This window comes from Sapajus apella, unplaced genomic scaffold (genome assembly GCF_009761245.1).
Source record: "Sapajus apella isolate SASKATOON/1434 unplaced genomic scaffold, GSC_monkey_1.0 scaffold4, whole genome shotgun sequence".
Classification (NCBI taxonomy): Eukaryota; Metazoa; Chordata; class Mammalia; order Primates; family Cebidae; genus Sapajus; species Sapajus apella.
Window position 1 is genome coordinate 26,158,235 of NW_022436944.1, and position 24,587 is coordinate 26,182,821.

General features: G+C 42.1%; 1 protein-coding gene across 1 annotated transcript; it reads right to left on the reverse strand.

Moving 5' to 3' along the window:
- Positions 1 to 1,491: 1,491 nt before the first annotated feature.
- TRIM42 (tripartite motif containing 42) lies at positions 1,492 to 23,866 on the reverse strand. The gene is made up of 5 exons (XM_032264849.1): positions 23,326 to 23,866; positions 18,844 to 19,541; positions 13,532 to 14,352; positions 10,951 to 11,175; positions 1,492 to 1,756 (listed from the first exon to the last, which is right to left on the reverse strand). The coding sequence occupies exons 1-5, from the start codon at positions 23,664 to 23,666 to the stop codon at positions 1,670 to 1,672; spliced, it is 2,172 nt and encodes a 723-aa protein (XP_032120740.1). The 5' UTR covers positions 23,667 to 23,866; the 3' UTR covers positions 1,492 to 1,669.
- Between the last annotated feature and the right edge of the window lie 721 nt (positions 23,867 to 24,587).

A 24,587-nucleotide genomic window follows, 5' to 3' on the forward strand; every position in this document is an offset into this window, starting at 1 on the left:
TCTAGCCTAGTCCTTGATGGCACCATGAGTAGGTGTGATCATTGCAATATAATATTCATAGAGTTCTATTTTTTTTAGTTTAATTTCGATTTAGTTCGTTAGTAGTAAAATCCCTGCTGGCGTGTCATTTAATTCATTCTCTGTGCTAATAATGATTTCGAAGCCTTTTACAGAAATGATTATATGGTAATACCAAATCTGATGGTGGATTCCAGCCATCATTTACAGTAATAGGATCATAATGAAGCTCCCTGGGGTATACCATCTTTTAATACTGCTGGGGGTTGGAGCAGGAACGTGCTTGGCTTCATTTTCTCATATTATCAGAAGATCCTCACTGGATCTCTTTGTGGAATGGGCCTTTTCTGGCAGTCATGAGAAATAAAGGGTTGTAGAGCTGAAGTCCTACTGGTGAAGCTAGAGGGCCGGCCATACCTAACAGTTGCACAGCTCATGAAAAGGATGAGATTAGAGGAAATAGAGACCAGTGACTGTCTGGTCCTTTTCATGTGCACTCCTAGTTCTGTGTGCAAACTGGCACCTGGGGATGTTCAGAGGAGAGTCATTCTATATGTCTGCCTTTCAGCTGTAGTGTGTCCCTCCTGGCACTAACATGTAATGTGTGCCTCACTGTGCCAAGCACTGAGGATAGAAGATGAATGAAACGCCATCTCTGCTCTAATACTCAGGACAAATGAGGGCTCCTAAGTATCACAGGGCTAGAATGGGTGTCTCTATGGGGAATAGGGTGGGACAGGAGGACCCTGTGCTTAGTGGGGACCCAGGGAAGAAAAAGGTTTTATCTCCACTTGGAGAATCACTGGGGAAAGGGGTTGAGCTGAGTCTTGAAAGACAGGTGGTGCTTTCTGGGAAGAAATGGGGTGGGCTTCAACAGAGGGTCATTTCTAGCAGATAGGTCCTTGAAAGACAAGAAATTCTGGGGACTTTATATTATCTGAAGGGCCAGGTTAAGTTCAGTGAAGTTGGAGCTGATGCATGATTTTGTCATTCTTCCATGCCTTGCTTCAGATGACCACAGAGAATCCTATAACCTGGCATTTTACTGTTCATCCTTTGCTATGTCCAGAAGGAGTGAGGGAGAAGAGGGAGGGCTCTTATTATTTGTGGCTTAGAGGTAGACCTCAGACCATGGGCTGAACGTTGTGAAAACACAACAATTAGGAAAAACATTTCAATGTTGGCTGCTTAAAATCGACTACATGGTGAGGTAATGAGTTCCGCAGCAATCAGCGGCTTGCCCACTCGAAAGCTAGTTAGGCCAGCACTAGAATGTACACCCAGGGGGTCCTGGCTGCAAAATACAATGGTCTTTTTACCACCCACAAGCTGGGCATTGCTTCCTACAAAACACCACAGAATTCTGAGCCTAGGACTAGATCTGAGCAGATGGAAACATACAGACTTGCTGACTGCCTTGCTTATTATTGCCATCATAACAAATAGCTGTCATTGAGCAAACGGCAAGCCATGTCAGGTATTTCCTTTTATTAGCTCTTACACAATTCCTGTTAGAAAGCTGAGTGGTCATGGAAACATTTGTCTACAACCTCCTTGAAGGATGTGGTGATAAAAATATACATACATATGTGTGTGTATATATGTCTACTTTGTGATGAGTCTCTGAGGTTGCTTCCTGCTCTGAAGGGGTTCAGAAGCGCTTCTGGAGGGCAGACTGGATATTCTTCAGCAGGCCCCACTTAGCTCGGTTCTTCCCATGTCCATCTGGTGTTACCACCTGCAATCAGAAGCAAAGAGTCATGGCACCCAATAGACGGCAGCTCCCAGTAGCCAGGCCCTTCTGCATGCCAGACACTACGCACATCCTTTCATTAACTCCTCACGACAACCACATGAGGCCAGTGATGCTGGTGCCACTTTATAGATGAAGAAGCTGAGGCTCAGAAGGACCAGGCAGCTTTCCCAAAGCCCCACAGCTAAAGTGTGCTGGGATTGTGATTCCACAGGCCAGGTCTTACTTCCTTTTAGGGCAGCTCATGTGTCTGAGTGCGTATGACAGTGAGGGGGCTGGACCCCAGGTGAGCTTTACCATAGAGGATCCCTGTATCCTTCTTTGGCCATTAGAACTTGCTTCTGTCACAGCTCTTATTAGTTGTTAAGTTTCAGGATATGTGTTTGACTTTCTAACCAGACCATGAGCACCTTGATTGGGGTGTAGGGGAAATGACAGTCTTTCATCTCCATGGTCCCAACACTAGTTATGCAAAAGAGAAGATTCTTAGAGAAGTAGATGAACAGTGAATAGAACTATAATTTGTAAATCTGCCAGTTGTTTTCCTTTGATGCTGGCAGAAACACTTTATCCTATCTTTAATCACAATGAGTGGTCAGTGCCACCTGAAAAAGAAAGACAGTACTGGGCACGAGGGGTAAGAAGAACCCTCCTAGAAACCTGGCTTAGATGTTGCCCTCCATGTCTTACCTTGAAGACAGTGGGCTTCTCCACTACCCTGGTCTGGCAGCATTCCCATTCCTTCCTCAAAAATATGTAGGGAATGAGGTTGGGAACCAGGGATGAAAGACAGTCCACTGGATCAATGGGCTCTGCTGAGGTGAATGAGGACTTGAGATAGAATGGGGGTGGGGTTTGCATGGTGAAGAGGAATGTTTATACAGGGCACAAAGTCTTTATGTACAAAGCTTTTAACCTTCTATATTTGTATATAAAGGGAAAGGGCAAAAACAAAAACAAAAAAGCCAGACCGTTATTAGCATGATGCTCTCTACTTTTACAAAATTTTTGGTTTTAAAGAAAACAGGGCTGCATGCAAGGCAAAGGTCAGATTACATACATGATATTATATACACGATATCCATTGCTGAGAAGAAATGGAAATAATGCATAGAGATAACCCTGATAAAAGGAGTATAAATAATGTCTAAGATACACACAGAGTTATCAGAGGGCAATAAAGAAGACAGAACAGCGCTATGAGGCGCTAGGAATTAACTCATAAATAGAAGATTGAGTTTTTGCTTTAAAGTAGAGTCAGAATCTTCAAAGATAAAGACTGTCTGTGGTATGTGAATGGAGCGGTGAGAACTGAGATGTGTCTATGAACAAGGGAATCAGATAGAAAGGAAGACAGAAGAAATAGAAGAACAAAACTTGGAATATAAAAGAAATGGAAATGATAGTTGACATCTCTTCCCTGCCCCAAATGCCCCAGGCTCATATTGCTTTCCAGATGAATTGTACCAAACTCTTAAGAAAGGGTTGTTCTAGAAAATAGAAGAGCAAAAGTTTCCCAGCCCTTTTTATGAAGCTTGTGAAATATTGATTCCAAAACCAGGTGAAAGCAATATAAGCAAAAAACGGAGTCCAATTTCCTTACAATAATAGATACAATAATCCAAAGTAAAATATGAGCTAACTGAAATCAATTGTATTAAAAAGTAATGCGTTATGATCACACAGGATTTATTCCATGAATGCAGGTGGAATTTAGCATCAGAAAAATAAATCAATGTAATTCACTTCATTAATAATGGACTGAAGGAGAAAAATCATATAATCACCTCAAATAATGCAAAAAATTTAGTAAGTACCTATTTCTCAGAAACCTAGGAGTAGAAGTACATCTCCTTAACTTAGTAAGGATTATATACTATAAAAAGTTAAACATAATAATGGAGAAACTTTAATATCAGGAATAAGACAAGGATATCTACTATTACTGCTACAATTTTATGTATGACTCAAGGTTCTGGTCAAAGCCATCAGGAAAAAAAAAAGTTTCAAGACTTGTAAGGAAACAGATAAAACCATCCTTTTTCTTTAGAAAAGATAGGATCATATGCCTGGAAAAACAAGCAGAAATAGCAGAATGGGTCTCAGAATAATAAGAGAGTTTTTGAGATGACTGGAATCAAGATTACCCTACAAACAGAAATGTCTTTATTCTAAACCAGTAATCTATTAGAAAATGTAATAAAATAACATTTATAATATCAACAGTCTGTAAACTACTTGGTTTATTTATGGTATGCAACATGATGTTTTGACATATGTATACACAGTAAAATAATTACTACAGGCAAGCAAATTAGCATACCCAGCATCTCACATAGTTACCTTTTGTGTGTGTGTGGTAAGAGCACCTAAAATCTATACAACACACTATTATTAACTATAGTCCTCATGCTGTACATTAGATCTCTAAACTATCTAGTTTTACCAGGAATACGTATACCTATGTAGGAAAACTTAAACACCCCAGTAAAGAACATGGACTATAATTTGAGTAAATGTTCAAATATATTACAAAAATATCATGTTTTCAAATGAACTTAGAAATACAATGCCTTCTGAATAAATTCTATCTGAATGTTTTCTAAGAATTCAAGTTACTCCAAAATGTATATGAAGAAATAAATTTCGATGATTAGTTAAATGATTTCTAAAAAAGAAAGAAGGGTAATGGGGATACTTACCTTAGCAGTTCATAAAGACATGGCAAAAAGCTGAGGTTAAAAAATAATAAAACAAGTATGGTATTGATATAAGAGCAGAAATATAGACCAATGGGATATAATGGAGCGCTCAGAGACATATCTCTAAATATATGGAAACCTAATATAAAAGTGGCATTTTCATTGTATAAATATGAAGAAGAGACAATGCTTGGTTGATGGTATTGGAAAAAATGCTTCACTATATTCCTTCCTAGCACTACATATAAAAGCAGAGTCTGGATTGATTAAAGACCTAAATTTGAAAGGTAAAACTGTAAAATTAATAAAAGAATATATAGAAGGTTATCTTTGTGAGCTAATCCTAGGAAAGGATTTTTTAAAATAAAACTTCAAAAGGTTAAGCCATAAAGAAAAAATAATTGATGATTTTGATTATATCAAAATCAAATATTTCTGCTATTTTATGAAGTATGCTGTGAACAAAGCTGATAGGCAAATGTCAGAAGAGAAGATAATGGCAGTGTCTAAAACCATCACCTAGAATATATGAGGACATCCTGCAAATCACCTAGGAAAAGAAAAATGCAATAGAAAATGGGCGAAGAATATCAACAGGCTCTTTACAGAAGAGGAAATCCTGAAATCTAACAAAATTATACAATGAAATTTAAAACAATAAGGACATATCATTTTATACCTACTGGGCTCGGAAAATAATAAAAAGCTGGATCTTGCTAAATGTAGCTGGGGCTTAGGGTATAGTGGCTCTAATCTATTCCTTATGGAAGTGTACATGGATGTGGTCAAATTAAATACCCACATGTCAATGACCTAGAAATTTCACTCATAATATGTATCTAATATGGGGTAAATTACACCTGCCACCAAATTTATGTGTTGAAGCCCTAAACCCCAGTACCTTAGAGTATGACTATATTTGGAGAAAGGGCCTTTCAAGAGGTGATTTAATTAAAATGAGGACATTCAAGTGGACCCTAGTGCAAGCTAACTGGTATCGTTATAAGAAAAGGAAATTTAAACACAGAGAGATATTACAATGCATGTGCACAAAGCAAGGACTATATCAGGACACAGTGAGAAGGTGACCATCTGTAAACCAAGGAGAGAGGTCTCAGGAGAAACCAACCCTGCCAACATTTTGGTCTCAGACTTCCAGCCTCGAGAACTGTGCGAAAATTAATTTCTGTTGTTTAACGCATCCAGTCTGTGGCATATTCTTATGGCAGCCTTAGCAAACTAATCAATAACCCAGAGAGCACTTACACCCCTATAGTGTCCATAAGGTGTAATGAATAAGGCTGTTCACTGTAGCATTATTGGAGGTCACCTGGGTGTCCATCCTGTCTGAAATAGACAGGAAACATGCAGTGAACAAATGCACATTCTAAAAGATCAGGTGGTATCAGGAGTAAAAGATGAAATGCCCATAACAGCATGGATGGATCATAAAAACAAGGCGTTTAAGAAAACAAAGTAAGCAGCAAAGCAAGATGTGTAACACGATGCTAATTGTTTAAATTAACAATACATTGAAAACAATAATACAAATCATGGAAGAACACATAAAAACAAAAAAAATACATAAAACATTAAAATGGATATCACAAAAGGGACCATATAAATAAGAATAGAGCTGTGTAGAGATCAATGCTAATAATGGATCATGAACTGAAGTATGTGAATAATTCAGACTTCTGTACATGAGGTTAAAAAGAAATCAGGTCCAGCATGATCCTAAATTATACTTGCTCTAGGACTCAAGTCTATCTACAGGGCAGGTAAAAGATGGACCAACAGGGTTCGGCTTACATGAAAGGTCAGGAGATCTTTGGAAAAGAATAAATCCTAATGAGATAAGGAATGCAAACCATCTTCGTTTCATTTTAGGGCATGGCGTCACTATGAGTGTGTGGGTGGCTGCGGGGGTAGGCTTGGGGTAGTTATTTTGAGTGTGAAACAGTGGTGGTCATTCACGTTGTCCTCCAACCCTAATCTTTGAACGTGTGTGGCTCAGTGTGAGAATCTGCAGCAGGAAGAGGAAAAATCAGGAAGGAAATTTTGTGATGGCCAGGCAGTCCTGCTGTGTGGCTGGGGTTTCAGCAGCAGCACAGGCTGAGTAGGAAGGCAGCATCACGGCAGACTCAGGGCAGCTGACAGGACTACTTCCTGAGCCATGTCAGGCACCGAGGGTGACTCTCAGTGCAGACTGAGAAGAGCTCTGAGAGGATGGTTGGGGACAGAGGTTACTGCTTTTCTTGAAGAGCTACACGGAAAAAGCCAGAAAATTACCAGTCTGTGACTATTGTTGGGCCTGAATTTTTACCTCCAAGTCTGATGTAACCTAGGACATCAACTTTACCGTGTGGTAGAAACAATAATGGACCCCAGAGATGTCCATGTGTCAACCTCAGAAACTTTGGATATGTTACGTTTCATACATAGCAAAGAGGAAGTAAGATTGCTAGTCATCTGGTCTTTTTAAATATTTTTTTGAGATGAAGTCTCACTCTGTCGCCCAGGCTGGAGTGTAGTGGCGTATTCTTGGCCTACTGCAACCTCTGCCTCCCAGGCTTAAGTGATTCTCATGCCCCAGCCTCCTGAGTAGCTGTGATTACAGGCATGTACCACCATATCCTGCTAAATTTTGTATTTTTAGTAGAGATGGGATTTTGCCATGTTGCCCAATCTAGTCTTAAACTCCTGGCTTCAAGAGATCCTCCTGCCTTGGCCTCCCAAAGTGCTGGGATTATAGGTGTGAGCCACTGCACCCGTCCCAGCTTGTCTTCGGGTAGGAAGACTATCCTGAATCATCAGATGGGCTCAATGCAATCACAAGGGACCTTCAAGGTGGAAGACAGAGGCAGAAGAGAACCAGAGAGATGGTAGTGTGAGGACTCAGCCCAATATTGCTGGCTTTGAAGACTCAGGAAGGGGCATGAGCCAAGGAATACATGTGGCTTCTAGAAGTTGGAAAAAACAAGGAAACGGATTCTCCCTCAGGCCCTCCAGAAGGAACACTATACGGCTGACTCTGATTTTACCCAGTAAGACCCATTTGGATTTCTTTGGAATTGTAAGGAAATAAATAATTTGTATTATTTAAACTACTAATTTGTTTCAGCAACAATAGAAAACTTATATACAGATGGGCAGTTAGATTTGTCATGGGAAGCTTTCACAGAAGTCAGCCGAGGTGCAAAGGTTAGAGGTTGACAGTGAGTCAAAGTAAGGAGACTACTTTCAGAAATGGGAATGATGGTCAACAGATATATTGAGGGCCAGAGGAAGAACAGGAGAAGAAACTGAGGCCTACAGGTATATGAATTATCCAAAAGCACATTTCTCTACCCTTCAAAAATATCAGTTAGGCTCTTTGATGTTAGACGCTCTCAGCTAGGGACCATGGGCACAGAAGAGTGTGTAAGACTTAACACCCATCCTCATGGACTTGCAGCCTAGTGAGTTGAGAGTTGAATTCAGGTACACAAGACCAAAACCAATGCTCTTTCAATGCATAATCTTGACTCTCAAAAAATAAAAGTTCAGCTTTCCCTGCTGTTGGCTTTGACATCATTCTCCCAGATTAAAGTACTATGTCCCCAGGGCTGAGCCTACCCTCTTCCAGACTTAGTTCCATTTGGTTGTGGTGCAGGGGAACAAAGAGCTGTGGGCTTTGATGCAGACCTAGGTGTCCACTCACCTCATCCTTCCATGAGGCCAGACACTTTGCTTCTTTCAGCCTCATTTTTCTTATCTGTAAAATAGAAGCAATCACCCCCACCTTTCCCAGTGGCTGGGATGATCAGAGATAATGAATATACCCCATCTGACACAAACATGACCTTCAAATGGAATCTTTCAAAAGCATTAAAGTTAATTTTCTTGCTGGATGTATTATACTCCATACAAATCTCTTAAAAAAATCAAGTCTTAGACTATGCAAATAAAAGGTGTTTTTTCACTTTTTAAAACAAAAATATGTGTGATAGAAATATTGCATTTTGGATAAGAAATGATTCTGCTTCTTCATTGCAACATTTTAAGTGAAACCTTTCAGGAATACCTGCATAGAACTGATACCAAGGAAAAAAAATTGATTTTATAGGAAAGAAATGAAGTCATTACTTTTATGAAGCTTTATAAATGTCATTCAAACACACCATCTTATTTTCATTTGCAATTGAAGGTTTTACTTATGCAAATCAAGACAAATGTTAAGGAAACCCAGTGTTTCCTCTGGAATGCTAATATAACCACAAAGAAGGGAGGAAGAATTACTTCTGAAGGAAAAATCTATACTGCAGCTCCTCAAGTCAGATAAAAATGAAGCTTTCAGAAAACCTCATTAATTAGGGCTCTGCTCATTTAGATATTGTGTAAAAAAGAAAAAGACTGGAATGCATTTCCTTCTCTTACAGGGAGAGCAAATTAATCACATAAACACAGTTTTAAGGGGAATGCTATTTCTTGACTGATTGTATAAAACACTTAACAGCTTTCAGGCATCTTATGGTACTTTGTAATTATTAATTTTATTTATCAATTTATTTCTTCACTCTTTAGACATTCTTTATATGTTCATTTATTTGGTCACATTTTCACTCATATACTCATTCAATAACCATTAAGAACCTGCTATATGCAAAGTGCTGTGGTAAGCACTGTGGGAGAAAGAACCATGAATTAGATGTGAATTTTGTTCTCAAGGAGTCCATAGTTTCAGAACTACAACAAAAACCTCCACTTAAGAAAAACCAAGAGGGACTGAGATGGCAGAGTGATGACACACTGTGGTATCTCCACCCATCCCTTTTCTGGAACTGAAAATAATAGAAAATTTTAATATATGTAAAATTAGCAACAGCACTGAGTGCCCTTCATGGGCAAGACACTTTTGAGGAATTCCTAAAAACAGAGAAGGCAGATGGGATTAGATGGAAGGAAAAATCCATAGTCAAGAGGATGTGCGGATGTGGAGCAGCCATAGGCATTCCATGCTCTGAAGAGTAGGGTATCAAGAAGGGGAAGGGCTTTGGGGAAACTGAGCAGCAGTGTAATTGGCTGGAGGCTGGCAGGAGGAGTGGCTAGCAGGCTTCCCCGTCCCACATCCTTCTCATCTCAGGTTTGACTTCTGTGTGTGGTGTGTGGGGGGCCCTGGGTGCTGGACTCTATGAGGCAGAGCATGACCCCTGAGGCTGGCAGCCAGGATGAGTAGTCTCGTGCTAGGAGACTTGCTATAGGTATACTGACCACCCTTACTCCTGCTTTGCCTTTATTACTAGAGGTAGCAACCACTCAGATTCTTTTCTCGAACATTTGGCTAAGGAAGCAGAGTACAGTGGGTCAGATGCTGTTGGGCGCTGGACCTGTAAGGTCACACAGAGGTTGGGCCATGACAATTCAAAACCAGACATAAGCTGAATTTAAGGGAGTGGAAACTAAGGGCTAGCCAAAAATGGTACAGATCCAGAGAGAAACTGAGAGAATGAGTGAGAGAGAGAAGGGAGTGGGGAGAGAGGAAGAGAAGCCAAAGTGGGAGTGGGAGAGAAACTGATGACTCTCTGGTTCCCTTGGGTATTAGATCAGGTGTATATCCTAGAAGTGGCCTCATGACACTTCCTCTATGTCAAAAATTTATCTTTTCAAAAGCTGAAATGAATAGTTTTTTTTTTTTTTTTTTTTTTTTTTTGCTTCTAAAGAATCCCTGATTAAGACATAATCGACCCTGATTCCAAAGTACACCCCTATGGTTGTACAATAAGATAGCAGCTCTGGGCACTCTTGGTATTTTAATTCTCTTTCTTCTTTTAATATCAATAAAATTATACTCACGAGTGTATGTCCCCTGGAGATGTAAAGAAGAATCAGTCTTGCATCACAAAAAGGATAGCGATAATTTTTTCCTTTCTTTTTTGGAAACCACAATGACCTGCTTAGTGGCTGTCTCTTGACTTTCAGATGAACAACTTTTTTTTTTTTATGTATAAATAGGTCCTAAATACTGTACTGAATATATTTATATAAAAAATTATTGTGTGCCAGAAATTCAAATCTAACTGGGCATGCTGTATTTTTATTTGTTAAATTTGGCACCCCATCCTTGACTGGGAATAGCACCTCATTTTTATCTTTCTCATACCACAATTAATTCATGTCCTTCTCACACAACGATTATTTGTTTACTAGACCCCGAGTACCTTGAAGGCAGGGATTATGTTTATTTTCCTCTGACTCTCTACATTTCTACACAATGCCTAGAAAAAATGTTTTTGAATCAAATAGAACAATTCTCAGACCTCATCTGCAAAGTCTGGTTGAGGCCAGCAGCCCTCTCTTTGGCCTCAAGCTAACAAATGTTCTGTGCTTAGAGGAAGAATTCCATGGTGAGTTCTGTAATATCAGGATGATCTTAACAGGGCCTCATCCAGAACCTATCATAGAAAAAAAATGTGTGAGAAATAATGTACACAGTACCTTGCAGATATCACTCCATTGCCCAGGACCATTATCATTGATGGCTCTAACTTTAAACACATATTCCGTGTTGGGGGTCAGGTTGTGCAGCTCCAGATTCTGCTGCATTATGTCCCGAATTTGTCCACAGAGCTCCATTCGTACATTGTTAGGAGGGGAAGTAATGACTTCATAGAATTCCATCTCAAAAGAGTCCACATCTTCTGTTGGACATGTCCAGTAAACCTATGAAAGAAATGAACATACTGGTGTGGTACTAGTATACACCATTCAGCTTTCATTCCCTTAAAGATTTGTGGTGTTGACTATCTGTGGGGTGAGTTTAAGCTGACCCCATCCCCTGTAGCTGCTGAGGACTTTTAATTAGACCATGCGTAAGTCTTGGAAGGCTGTGTGATGAGGCCTGGCATAATGCTTGTAATGAGTTTCACAAGCAGAAGATTTATGTTCTGTCTGTCAGCATGGAGGTGACAATTGTCCTCCTGCTTGAAAAATATAGGGGAAGAAAATAAACATCACTCATAAACTCACAATTCAGTTAATTCATTATTATTTCTTTGCAATTTCAGAACACACATAAAGACACAAAAACATATATATAAAACTCGGATTTTGTTGCTTTGATTTCTATTTTCTTTTACTTATGTTGTATGTTTTCCTAAATCATTAAAAATTCAGTTAACTACCATCTTTAAAATTTCTCCCAAAATAATTTAATCCTTCTATAGTTGAACATTTGGGTTGTTTCTAATTTTATACTCTAATAAATAAATGTTGCAATAAACACTGTTAGGCATGAATATTTGTTTGAATTTTCAATCATTTTCTTGGAAGCGATTTCTAGAACTAAAATTGAGTTTTAAAAAATCTCTAGGATTTTAACAATACATATTGACAAGTTACAAGACTAAGTTTTAGAATATATTCTATGCTAACATCCTAAAGATTTGAGTGATGTTAACATAGACTTAATCTTCTGCATTGCTGAGCACTATGATTCCTGTATGAAGTCCATTCCATTATTCTAAAATATGGTTCAATGATATTTTAAAATCAAATACCACCATCTGGCAGTAGGTTTAGGTGTCCTCTTTTGACCACAAATGACTTGACTGAGTTGTTTTGTGTATGTCCCTTTCTTGAGCTTATCAGAGATGACTAATAGGTGGTATGGGCTGGCTATTTTCCATGCCCAAGTGTAGGGCAGACACCACCAATCCTCTGGCTCTAGAGCAAGATCTGCCAACTTCTCAAGAGGTCTGAGTTGTAAAGGAGATGAGACCTAGTGCTATCCCTGAGGCAATAAGCATACACTACAGGCCTTGCTGATCTAGTATGATTTGGAAATGCAGTTCAGCTGCTCAGTTATGGGCATTGCTTATGTGAAGGGCAGAAATACTTCATCATGTCCTGATAACCCATGGAATGTTCTACCTTGCGAAGCATGGGTGGTTCTTTGTGTCAATTATGGACAACAAAACATGGATTATGATGTCTCAGGAGAATGGAAAAGTAAAGCTTGGTCTGTGTCTGGCCTTCATTTTTTAGATCTTTGACACTAACGTGTGGTCTGTAGATGGCAGCATTGGTGACACCTGGAAGTTTGCGAGAAACAGAATCTCAGGCGCCATTGAAACCTATTAAAATAGAATCTGCATTTTAACAAGATCCCCAGGTGCACATCTGTGTTTGAGAACTGCTAGTTTAGAACTCAAGGATTTAAAAGTCTTTGGGAGTGTTCTTAGATTATGGGAGACAAAAGATGGACTCTGCCACATGGGAGCAGGCCATGGGCTGATTCTAGGAAAAAATCCAGGAGGAGGCAGGAGGCACTCTAATAGAATATTTAGTGGCATGTTATTTTTTTTTCTCCATAAACTTCAATAAAGTGTTCTATAAACAATTCAATGTGGGTTCAGCTAGATTTGAGAGGTATGTCAAAGAAAAGACCGTTTGTCCATGTAAGGTCAAGAGGGTCAAAGGGAAGTCATGTCCCTTAGGCCAGGCAATGGAACTTAGAGAGGTCTGTGAGAGACCCCACTCTTCACTCTCTCCCTCCAAGGGTGGTTGAATCTTAGAAGAGCTGAAATTTCATTGGGGATGATCCTATTTTTCCAAATCATAGAGAGTCTGGACATTTTCTTTAGGAAAGGTAGCAATTTAGAGGAAACAGCTGATAAGTAATGGAATCTGTATTTCTAACTCCAATTTCTTTGCCGTCTCTATTACAGGCTTTCCTTTGGGAAACATTACACTGCCAAGTAGTCTCTTCAGATTACTTTGGTTCCCAGATTGGGTTCTCTTTCAGTTGAGAAACTGCCTTTGCAGTGGAGGTAGGGCTTTCAGATATATTTCCAACTATGAGTTAAATGTATTGACTGGTTTAAGCAAATCTTGGGTTACTTAAGATTTCAGGAACTTATCCCTTTTGAATGGACTAACCACAGAGAGTCCAGAGGAGCAGATCTGAGTGACCAGACCCTAGAGGCAGGTAGGTAAGCGCAACCTTTCCTGACTACTCACTTCCACTCTGTGCCCCACACCCTCCCACCTTCCCCACTGGGCCCAGAACCTTTCTTACCTTGACAGCTCTTGGGTACACCAGAGTCTGGTAGATAACAATTGGGCCCGGGGTCTTCACAGAGCCACCATTGAATGAGTACCAGTTGTGGAAGCTGCTGCTGTTTTGTACAGACTGACTGTCTGGCGCAGCACTCCAGTAGGTGTAGAGGCCATCTGTGGGTTTAGCGGGGCTGGATGACTGGGCTCTCCCAGAGGCCTCCAGACCCACCTTAGCCTTCTCGTCAGTGTTGCTGAAGGACAGCAAGGAGGAGCTTCGCTGGTGTATCTGCTGGTTGCCGAAGCTGTGGGTGCTGAAAGTGACCTTCCTGGCAATCATCATTTCTGAGTGCATGGGGTAGGGGGAAGGCAGTGAGTCCCCTGAGGAGCATACCTTCTTGGGTCCTATGGGGAAGAGCTCATGGATGGCACTGGAAAGCTCAACAAAGTCCAAGGGCATGGAGTTTATTGAGTGTATCCGGAGCTGCGGGTCAGGCCTGTAGGTGCTGTGGATGCCATCCTCGATCTGGTCCACTAGGATCTTGGCTGACTGCAGGAATGCCACCTGGCCAGTCTCCTTCAGGGCTTCCTTGGAGTAGGCGATCAGACCATCCATCTCATTTACTTTCATGGTTGTAACATACACATATTTTTCAATTTCCTTCTGCCTGGACACTTCTAGATTCTCTATCTGCTCCATGATGATCTTCTCTTTCTCCTGAAGAATGCTGCGCAACTTGAGAAAGCCATTTCTGATCTCTCTTCGCTTTGCCTCCTTGTCAGCTTTAAAGCTGTTTTTTAAGATGTTGAATTCCATGAGGTCATTATCAATTTCATATCGGACTGCAAAAATACCAAGTTACTTACTTTTAAAATTTTCATTTCCCCAGGTGTCAAAGCCAGTAGCAAACTAGAGTAGATTACCCTGGGCTCTAAGGAGGTGAGTGAAGAGGAGGGAAGGCGCTCGTAGTTAGGCTGATTCAGGCTAGAATAGGTTTATAAAATGAATTTGGCCCTTACTATACCCTTCCTCTTCTTCCCTCTCTGATCCTTCCCTGGCACATCTCTGTCTTGTAACAGTAATCCCTGTGGCCTTGGGTCTGAGACCGGAAGTTCAAGGACACCCTTGATATTGATTTTAGCAGATTTCAATTGTCTGCAAGTTGAACCTGAGAAGAGGTAAAGTGACTGGGGCCTGCTTTTCCATGTAGGAAACCTAAGCTTTTTCAGTGGTAAAAGAAAGAGCTAAATTCCTGATGACTGCTTCTAAAAGTTGTCTTGCATCATTTGCTAAGCCTCTGGCCCTGTACAACAGTGGGATGTCAGCAAAGCTTTCCTTCATTGTGGTGGCTCTCTTATATGCCCCTCTTTCCCCTTTGTCTCTCATGTGGTTCGGCTATGTCATTCTCTTTGCCTTTCCTCCATTCCTTTCAAAAAAGAGTCTACTGTCACACTTCAAGGAAAACCAATTATCCCGCATCCTTGCATATGGTATTTGGATTTTAAGTTCACTAAGTCATTCAGCAAACGTTTTCAGACTCCTGTTACATGCCATGTATCTTTTAGGCACTAAGGATACAGATATGATTATGAGAGGGCATCTGTGCTCAAGGTATGAATAAATCCAAAGATAATGCAGTTGAAGGATGCTATGGCAGGGTGAGCATGTGGCACATCTCTATCTGTGAAATGAGCTTTTTGTGAAAGGTGAAATGAATACCTTGGTTAGCTAGCTTTAAAGGATTTGTGGCATTAAGCAGCAGTTTGAAGAATGTCAGCGTTCTGTGGCCTATGCTACAGGTAAGGTCCTTCTCATGAAAGGCAAACTCTTCAGTAAATTTATGGACAATAGTCCTCACTGAACTTTACTCAGGAGTGGGGATGACTAGATGTTTTTGCACTTGGCTCATAACATTATCCTGGGTTCATAGGAAGCTGGACTCCTGTGAGTGGTGGTCATTGTAACAGGGGTGTGCATTTGAGTGTGGGAAACCCTCGAGTTCTGTCAGATCATGAGAACAGGGACCGCAGCTGCCTTGGTTGCCACTATGACTATGGTGTACAGAGGTGAGCAAATATATTTGTTGGATAAAAGCCATTCTTTCCTGTTTTCTAACATCTCATTGGTGAATTTCAGCATTGTCACTCTCTGGCCAACTCCCTGAAGCCCCAGTGTTTTCTGCCCATCTCCTTTCTCACACTGGCTCAGAAAAGATGCAGTGATGCAGGTGAGACCGAAAGGGAAACTACCAGGTGTGATTTCAGTGCTGAGAAGCGCTTCTTGCCCTCCAATGCACTGTGACTATGGCAGCCAAAATTCTACTTTGTGCATTATTCTCTTGACTATTCAATAGTTACCTACTGTTAAAAATACTTGGATAGGAAATTTCTTGCATTATTCAGGATTAATTAGGCTTATATAGAGCAAAGTCCTGAGAGGCAAGATAAAAACTTCTTAGATGAGGGGAAAAAAGGCATCTCCAGGAGGAGAAAAAAAAGGAGGCCAGAAATGTCCCACCCCACACCTCTACAAATACGAAAGCTTTGCAAGAGGTGATTTTAAAGTGAAGTCAAATCAAGGTCTCCTGTAGGCAATACACTTAAAACTAGTTGCTATTTTTATGGACCAGATTTATATATTATTATATATCACACATATCTTCTTATGAGGAAGATATTATTTCCATTTATAGATGAAGAAGCCTGAGGCCCAGGGAAGTTAAATGACTGCACAGTGTTACACAACGGGTAAATGGGAGAAACTAGGCTCTGTCTCTAATCCTGTTTGTCTAGCTCCAAACTCTAGGTTCTTAATTGCTTCTCAGCTGTGACTCTCAGCCCTCTGAATACCAGAATAACCAGAGAGAGGGTGAAAAAAACACTTCTCTTGGACCCACCTGCTAAGATTCTGAATCAATGAGCTTGTGTTGGGGCTCAGGAAGCCAGGTGAGGAAGTTTTCAGCAAGGTTTAGAATCTAACCCAGAGAATCCCATGGGATCATGTTAAAGAAGCAGATTCTGATGCACTAGGCCTGGGGTGGGTCCTGAGAGTCTTCATTTCTAACAAGCCCTCAGGGATGCCAACACTGCTGGTCCTTGAACCATGCTCTGAGTGGCAAGGAACTGAACTTCTGAGCTCCCTTTATCCCAGTGGTTCTAAACCTTGGCTGCACCTCCGAATCACATGAAGAGCTTTTTAGAAGCCCGTCTTGCTGAGCCTGCACCTCTGCGCAGGTGGGACAGGGGCACTGGTTTTTAGTAAAGCTTCTAAAATGGATCTTCTCTCTAGATCCTCGAGTTTCTGAGTGTGTATCCCCAGATCACTTGCTTTTGAATAACCTGGAGATCTGTTTAGAATGCCAATTTATGGTACCTCCCAGAAAAGTGAATCAAGTGCTCACGAACAAGTTTGAACCCTGGTTAAAAAAATTTTATGTGTTCTTTTATCATCAAGGATGAAAGGTTAAATTCTTTACTTAGAGGTAATATCTAATTTACCTATTATTCCCTTTTCCCTTTCCAGCTGCTGGGTTCTCTGGAATTCAGACTTTAATTGAGCATTTTCCCCCCACCTTGAATTGAGCTTGGCATTTTCCCAATTGAGCTTTGTTGTCTGACTTTTAGGTACCCTGGACTCAAAAAACTATCCTAGGTCTCTCATGTATTTAGGACAAAGTTCCCTACAGAGGGATGGAAGGCACAGTAGGCTGTAGGCAGCAGCACCTTCGCCATGCTGAGGCCCTGAAGAATCCAGCCAAGCCCTGGCCTAGGAACGCAGTGAGTCTTAACTTCAGAAAACCCTTTTGGAACCAACAGTCTTACCACTTTCTTTGTAATGTGGCTCTTGTAGAGTTCCTGTAATGTAAAGTCTTTCCTGGTGGTGCTTCCAAAATTAAATAAATGTCAATTGACAAGCAAGGTTTCCAGGTATGTGGCAATTGAGAAAAATCAAGGTATTCTTGAAACTGCTGAGAGGTCCTGGGTGATGTGATCATTAGCAAAGTCTGTTTCTGACCCATCTTTACATCCAATGGGACCTTTCTGTGCAGCTCAAGGAAAAGCTGTCTCCCTCCCAAATGTGTAGGCCTGTCTGAATGATGGAGACTAATAGATCTGACAAAGGAAAAGGCCTGGGTTGATCTGGTGCACTTTGATAGCTGACCGTAGGCCACTCCTTAAGGAAAGAGACCATGGATGGTAGTGGTGGTTCCCGCTCCCTCCCCTTCAATCATCTCTTCATCTTCAGATTCTGGTCACTTCTTAGCACAGAGTAGGTTGTCAGGTGAATGTTGTGGAATTAATGATGGCCACTGGAGTCAAATAGACTGCATCTGCCACTTATTAGCTGCTTGTCCTAATTATTTTTTGAACCAGAGTTGTCTTATCCATGGAGGACATTTTAATGCCTATACTGTAGCATTACCGAGACTAGACAAAATGTGCTCCAGAGGCCTGAGTAAAGTTGGCCTTTATATAAGAAACTGTTCCTGGAGGTAAAGGGCACTAAAGGGATCTCTTGGATTTTCATGTCTAACCAGGTAGAGATATATTCAGAAATTATGGGGCTCTTTGCTGAATCCTATGAAATATTGTTATACTTGGTTGCATCACTGAAATATTATTTCCCTTATAGAAATGATATTATATGTAACCAATACAAAATAACCAAATCACCATGAACAAGCATGCAGAGGAAAAATAAGCTGTTGACCAGAATGCTATTGCCTAGTTATGCGTTTTCCCTGTTATTATGTGTTTGCTGCCAGTTCATTTACTTTGTCATCTGCAAGCTTTGGAAAAAATTCATGGAGGGAAATTTAACATTGCGATAATTCTCAGCACTGACTTAATTCTTTTCCCTGCACGTTTAGGAAAACCAAAGAAATGCAACGGTGACAAAACACCTTAGAAAGGGTCACAGAACGTCAGTATACTATAGGATCAAACTGTTCATTTTCCAAAGGAGACAATGAGACCTGAGGACATGAAGGTTATCGTCAAGATTATAGAATCTTTATGCACTTGTCATATGGCATTTTGCATGCTTTACATGGAGTAGCTCAATCCTCACACCAACCCAGTGAAGGGGGTCACTACTGTTCTCCTATTCCATAGGTGAGGAAAGCAAGGGACAGGACAGTTAAGTGGCTGGAGGTGGTTGTCAGGAGGGGACACCAGGATAGTGACTTTCAGGGTAGCACAGTGTTTCCTGCTGCCTTGATTGCTCCACCAGGTGGAGTCTGTTAAGGCACTCAGTGAACAGATTGGCCCACGCCATCCTCCCCGGGTGTTCCTGAGCTAGAGTTAGGCTGAAGGAGAGGCTAAGGGGAGGACCTGCTTTGTACTTGGCGATGGCGCTGAAGAGTGCGGCGGCCCTCTCGGAGCAGGCGTCGATGAGGCTGACGGTGTCGTGGCCGTTGTGGAAAGAGACCTTGCAGAAGGTGCAGAGCAATTCGTTGTCATTGCAGCAGTACTCGATGATGCGGCTGGACGGGTGGTGGATGCAGATCTTCTCGTCCTGGTCCTCGATGCTGGTGTCCACAAAGACGTGGTCTTGCATGGCCACATCCGAGTGGAAGGCCTTGAGGCAGTCGTTGCAGAGGTTGAGGCGGCAGGTGATGCAGCGCTTGTAAGCGATGCGCCTGCTGCGGCAGACCTGGCAGAGGATGGGCCCGGAGGAGCGGTCAAAGCGCCACTTGAGGTAGCCGTGCTGCTGCATGTAGCGCTTGGTGAGGCGCCCTCGCAGGTAGTTCTCGGGCAGCTGCATCTTGTTGCTGTAGGGCATGCAGTGCGAACGGTCGCACACCGGGCAGATGAGGATGAAGAAGTTCTCGGTGACCTCGGCGTGCTTCTGCAGCTTGCGCAGGCACTTCTCGCAGAGGCTGTGGTTGCAGGGCAGCATGAATGAGTGCAGCCGCAGCCGGCTGCACATGGGGCAGGTGAGGTGGCTCACCAGGTGGCTGCTGGCTGGTACTGACTTCAGTTCATCCACATGCGTATCGCTGCTCCCAATGCGCAGGGCAGTCTTGGAGCTGAAAGGGGAAGCAAACGCAGGGCTTCAGGATGCGGGCTCAAGAGCTTGCTCTGCTTCTCCACCTCTGAAAGAGCCCTTGGTTCCCGAGGGGTAGTCTAGTGTGGTGGCGAGGAGCCTGAGCTGAGTGCCAAGGTGCCTGCGTTCTCAACCGGTTTCCACCATTTTTCAGCTCAGGTAAGTCAGTTAACCTTTCGGCTTGTTTCTTTGTTATAAAACTACGTCATAGAGTTTCTTGAGTGGATTAAAATTGAGTTTTACCTGTACGGACTAAGCAGTCCGAAGCACGAAACCAGTGCTCTGCAACTGCTTGTTGATATAAAGCCAGGGAAAAGCAGCAGAGACTGGCCTGACGCTGTCAGATAGGCCTTGGTGTTCGCCTGGACATAGGTAATATCAAAAAACACAATATCCGACAAGGCCACTGTGCGATTTTGATGGATCAAAGCAGAAACAAGACCACTTCATAATGTTTGGACTCAGACAAGAACATTGTCTAAATCATAAAAACGACCCAATGTCCCCCTATCCTGGTTTTTTTTTTTTTTTTTAAACAAAAATCCTGGTTTTTTTTAAAACAGCTTTCAAGTCACTCTGTTCTTCCCACCTTCTGGATAAGATTTATTAAGATATTCAGTAGATTTACCCCCGTGTCCCTACCTAACATGAGCACAAATCCTGTAATAACTTTTCCAGGTACCTTACACTGACTCATGCTTTATGTTCTCACTTGTTGCAATAAGTCAGTAAATCCAATCTTGTCTAACTACAGGTGTGTTCTTAGTGGTTTTTTCCTGGAGGACATTGACATTTACGTACAGAGATGGAACACAGAGCAAGTCTGTACCAGAGCCAAGCCTAGAGCCTGTGTGACCTGTCAACCAGACCAATAGGTAATGGTATTGGATCTGGGCTTTCGAGGCAGAATGCATGAGCTAGAATGCACCACTTTACAGTTGGACCTTTGAGATGTTTTCTTAAACCTCTCTCATGTTCAGTTTTCTCAACTATAAATCAAAGCTTACAGTACTACTTGCTTTGTGAGGTTTTTATGAAGTCTAAATGAGATAATCCATGGTAAGTGCTTAACTGCTGGTACATAGTACGCCTTCAGTAAATGTGGCCACTATAGTTACTCCCCTTTGCTACTAGCCAGCTAATGTCTGCAGTAGAGAGAAATCACAGTAAAGGAAAATAGTGGCCAAGTCTGTGAAAAGTATGTGTGTCTCCTGTTTCATTTGTGTGTTAAGGCTCTCCATTTGTCTAATGCCTGAGGATGATTTCATGTATTGTAAGAAGTATGGATGGAGTAAAAGTATGCTTGTAAAATTGAAGTGTGTGTTCTAAGAACTTACAATTGGCAAATGCAGTGTATAAAAACGAATTATTCATGGAGGTGGAGGTGTAAATAGGCACACAATTTGCCACGGTTGCTATCTCCTCTGTTTGGGTAATAATATTTGGGTAGTAATCTTGCCATTGTGGCTGTGTTCCTTTCTGCTTCTGTCTTCTTGCTTTCCTTATGTGTCCCTCTCTTCTTCCCCACTCCCTTGGCCAGGGACCTATGTCTGAGTCCACAGTCAGATACTTCCCAAGCATATTGGAATGGAGTGGCCATGTGGTGACAGAGAATGCTCCCTGTGTAGACTAAGGCACCTGAAAAATTTGTCCCTCAGGGATCTGGGAGCTCTAGGCATGCTGGCCTCAATGTTCTCAGTTCTGTTTCCTCTCTGCTTTCCCAGACTCCTGCTTGTGTCCCAAAGGGATCACCTGGAAGTACAGGTCAATTGTCTATGTAGTGCCTGGATGGACGTCTTTAGTTTGCTAAAAAAGGCCTTGAGAATCAAGGTATAATATGAAGAGGCTGTTGTGAGGCCTTCACAGGTGGTACTCCTACTAGGAAGCTCATAAGCTAGCATTTTCATAAATAAGAAGTAGGAGGGAGATGCTGGAGGATGAGAAAGGGCCCAGGGGCTAAGAGACAGGTATTAATGGCCTAGGAAGCTGTGATAGAGGTGAAAAAGGAAGTGAGAAAAAGAGTAAGGTAGAGAGGGATGAATGAGACCAGAGTGAGGCAGAACAAGCAAGGTGCTGAGCAGAAAGTGGTGATGAGAAGCAGGGAAGGCCAAGAGTCAGAAGCCAGAAGAGAGGCCAGATTGAAGACAAGCACCCACAGCCAACCTCCTGACACATGCGATAGCATCCCTGCCCATCCTCCACAAACCTCAGGCTTGGTCAGGGCATTCAGTGGCCATAGTTCCATTCCAAAGCAGTCATCAAGACCAGTGCTTTATCTTCTTGCTGAGATATCCTGCCTCTGCTCCTCTGCACAGCCTCCCCTCTCCCCAAATCAGGCCTGTTCTTGCACCTGGATTCTTACTGTATCACCTCTCAAGTCTCCTGGCTTCCCTCCTTTGCCTCCTGCAGGCCATTCTGCACGTTAGAATCACCTGAAGGCGGTGATGCTCATTAATTCAGATGCTCAGGTGGTACCCCAGACCAATACAATCAGAATGTTTCTGGAGTGGGGATCGGGCATCAGTAATTTTAAAAGATCCCCAGGTGACTTCAATGCACAATAACGTTAGGGAGCAACTGATGCCCGAGGCATTTTCCTACAGACCAATTTTATCTTTTTCCTGTTGAAATGTGCTCAGAGGCTCAGTTGCTGTTGCAGAGAGAATGAGGTAGTTGAGAGAGGAGTGTGGACACTATTTTCCACACTTTAGGATTTCTAGACTTGCACTGAGAATCCCTGGATTTCCTATTTATGCAGATACTATGAGAGGGTCATGGGTGGAGAGTTACGGCTGTTAAGGAGCTACTGAAGGCTTAATGGCAAGATGGATAATATCTTTCCCCTGAATTCACCAAACCTCTGCTTGCAGAATTGCTTTTCCAGGCTTGAAAGCTTTCAAACTGACCTTCCATTTTTCTGCCTCTTCTAATCCTGTCATCTCATAGTGCTGTCATCTTTTCTAAGGAGTGTGCTCTTAGTACTTCAGACTCCCCTCGTGTGTGACATAAAAAGGCTGGTTTGGCAGAGCAGGTGAGGATAATGTAAGACCTGATATGGAGGATTAGTACTCCAAATGAGTAATTGAGACCCTAAGTACCATGATTTCTGGCTGAGAAAAATAGAAGGCAGTTGGAGTTCATGGATGTCCGGGGTACTTATATGGCCCTCAGGGTCAAAAGTGCCCCATAGAAGGTCTTAATTTTCCAATAAATGTTGCAGGTATTTAGAGTTAAAAGGAAGAAAGTGAGCAATTTACATTTTTATATAACATGCAGATTACAAAGCACATACATTAATCCTTATATCTACAGTATCATGGGGGGCCTTGTCTCCATTTTGCAATACAGCATTCTAAAGATCACAAATTTAAGTTCCAATCCTGACTCTGCATCTTTCGAGCTGTGTGATCCTGGGGCAACTTCTCAAAGACTCAGTTTCCTCATGAGAACAGTGGACTTTGGGTCATGCATAAAATGCCTGGAAAGTTGCTTAAACACTATTAGCTATTACTATTTTGTACAGATGACAGAGGGTTCAGAAGAGTGAAGTGCCCATTTACATAGTCAATGATGCTTAGATTGGAGCTCATGGTCTATATACATAGTGACCATATACGATACAGTTAATTGCTACAAAATTCTTGGCTCCTTTTTTTAGATAAATAGACTCAGAAGGGCACTGGCCTGCCCTGTGGACTTCACAGCTGGCAAGGGGTCCCTAGTTTTCCTGAGCCAATGTGGCTGCACATGTGGTACCTGGCACTTACGAGGTACGGATGCTCTTGAGGCGGCCCTTGCGGAAAGTGATGGTGGCATTACGGCAGCAGCGGCTCTCATAGTAGTAGCACTTGACGTTGCTGCTGGCTGTGCAGCAGCACTTACAGTGGGGATCATTGGCCCAAGAACAGCAACACCAATGGCAGTTGGGGTTCTCAGCGCAGGTGCAGTGGCAGAACTGGCAGTTCCGCTCATCTTTGTAAGGACAGGGGAAGCAGGTGCAGTTCCGCTCTGAGGTAAAGATGAACTTGCAGCATAGACAGGAGCATAACTGAGGACAACATCGCTGCCATGTACAACATGGACAGCAAACACACATAGCAGTTTCCATGGTGCCTACATGATTACCACTGCCCCGCCAGGATTCTTGATGCCTCTTCTACCAGAATACTGCTATCAGTTCTCCAATGGAGGAGTCCCTCCTCCCCCTTGTGAGGCCGTCAGCTTGGGAGTTGCAAGAAGTTGGCTGTTACAAGGCATTCACAGTTGGTGTCCCTACCAGGAAGCTCATGGGCTGGCATTTACATATATCAGCCTGAGGGTATTTGCTTATGTCACAATCCCTGTCTCTCTACCATGCTGGGTAGGTAGGAGGATGCGGCCTTGTGGGTGTAGCAGGTATGTTGATGGGCTCTCCATGCTTCCATGGAACCAGCTGTCGAGGAGTGGTGGTGCAATGAGCATTCTGGAAGTTCAGTTGTCATTTGTCACCTTTTGGAAAATGGAGATTTCAGAAGCTGTTTCTCCTTGTCTGGTGTTCTGCCTGCAATTTGGGCAAGTTGACTTCAGATTATGTCTTCATAGACTGAAAGGCTTGGGTATAATTAATTAGAAAAGTAGATTAACACGGGTTTCTTCATGTTAGAGGAAGTGATAGACTTCTATTTGAACAAAGGACAGTGTTTACAAATAATAGCAATGCAATATTTAAAGAGATATCACCTTTCAGAGAAAGTTAAAAAACATATAGTTTCACTTTAGGGACTTCTTTCAGTAGTAATTGATTTTATCAGTCAATGCATAGTCACTGCTCATTTTCATGAAGCTTTATACATAAGCCACTCTGAATATTTCTTGGCTTTTCTGTAGCTTCATGGCGTTTGGGTGAGGCTCAAGCTTATTCGCTTTTCCCCCACCCTACTCCCACCCCAGTACATGCCTTTTAAAAAAAGACTGGAACTCCACATGAAATTGTTCACTGTTCTGCTAATATATGCTCAGGATCCTTAGAAACAAGACCCTGTATTTTACA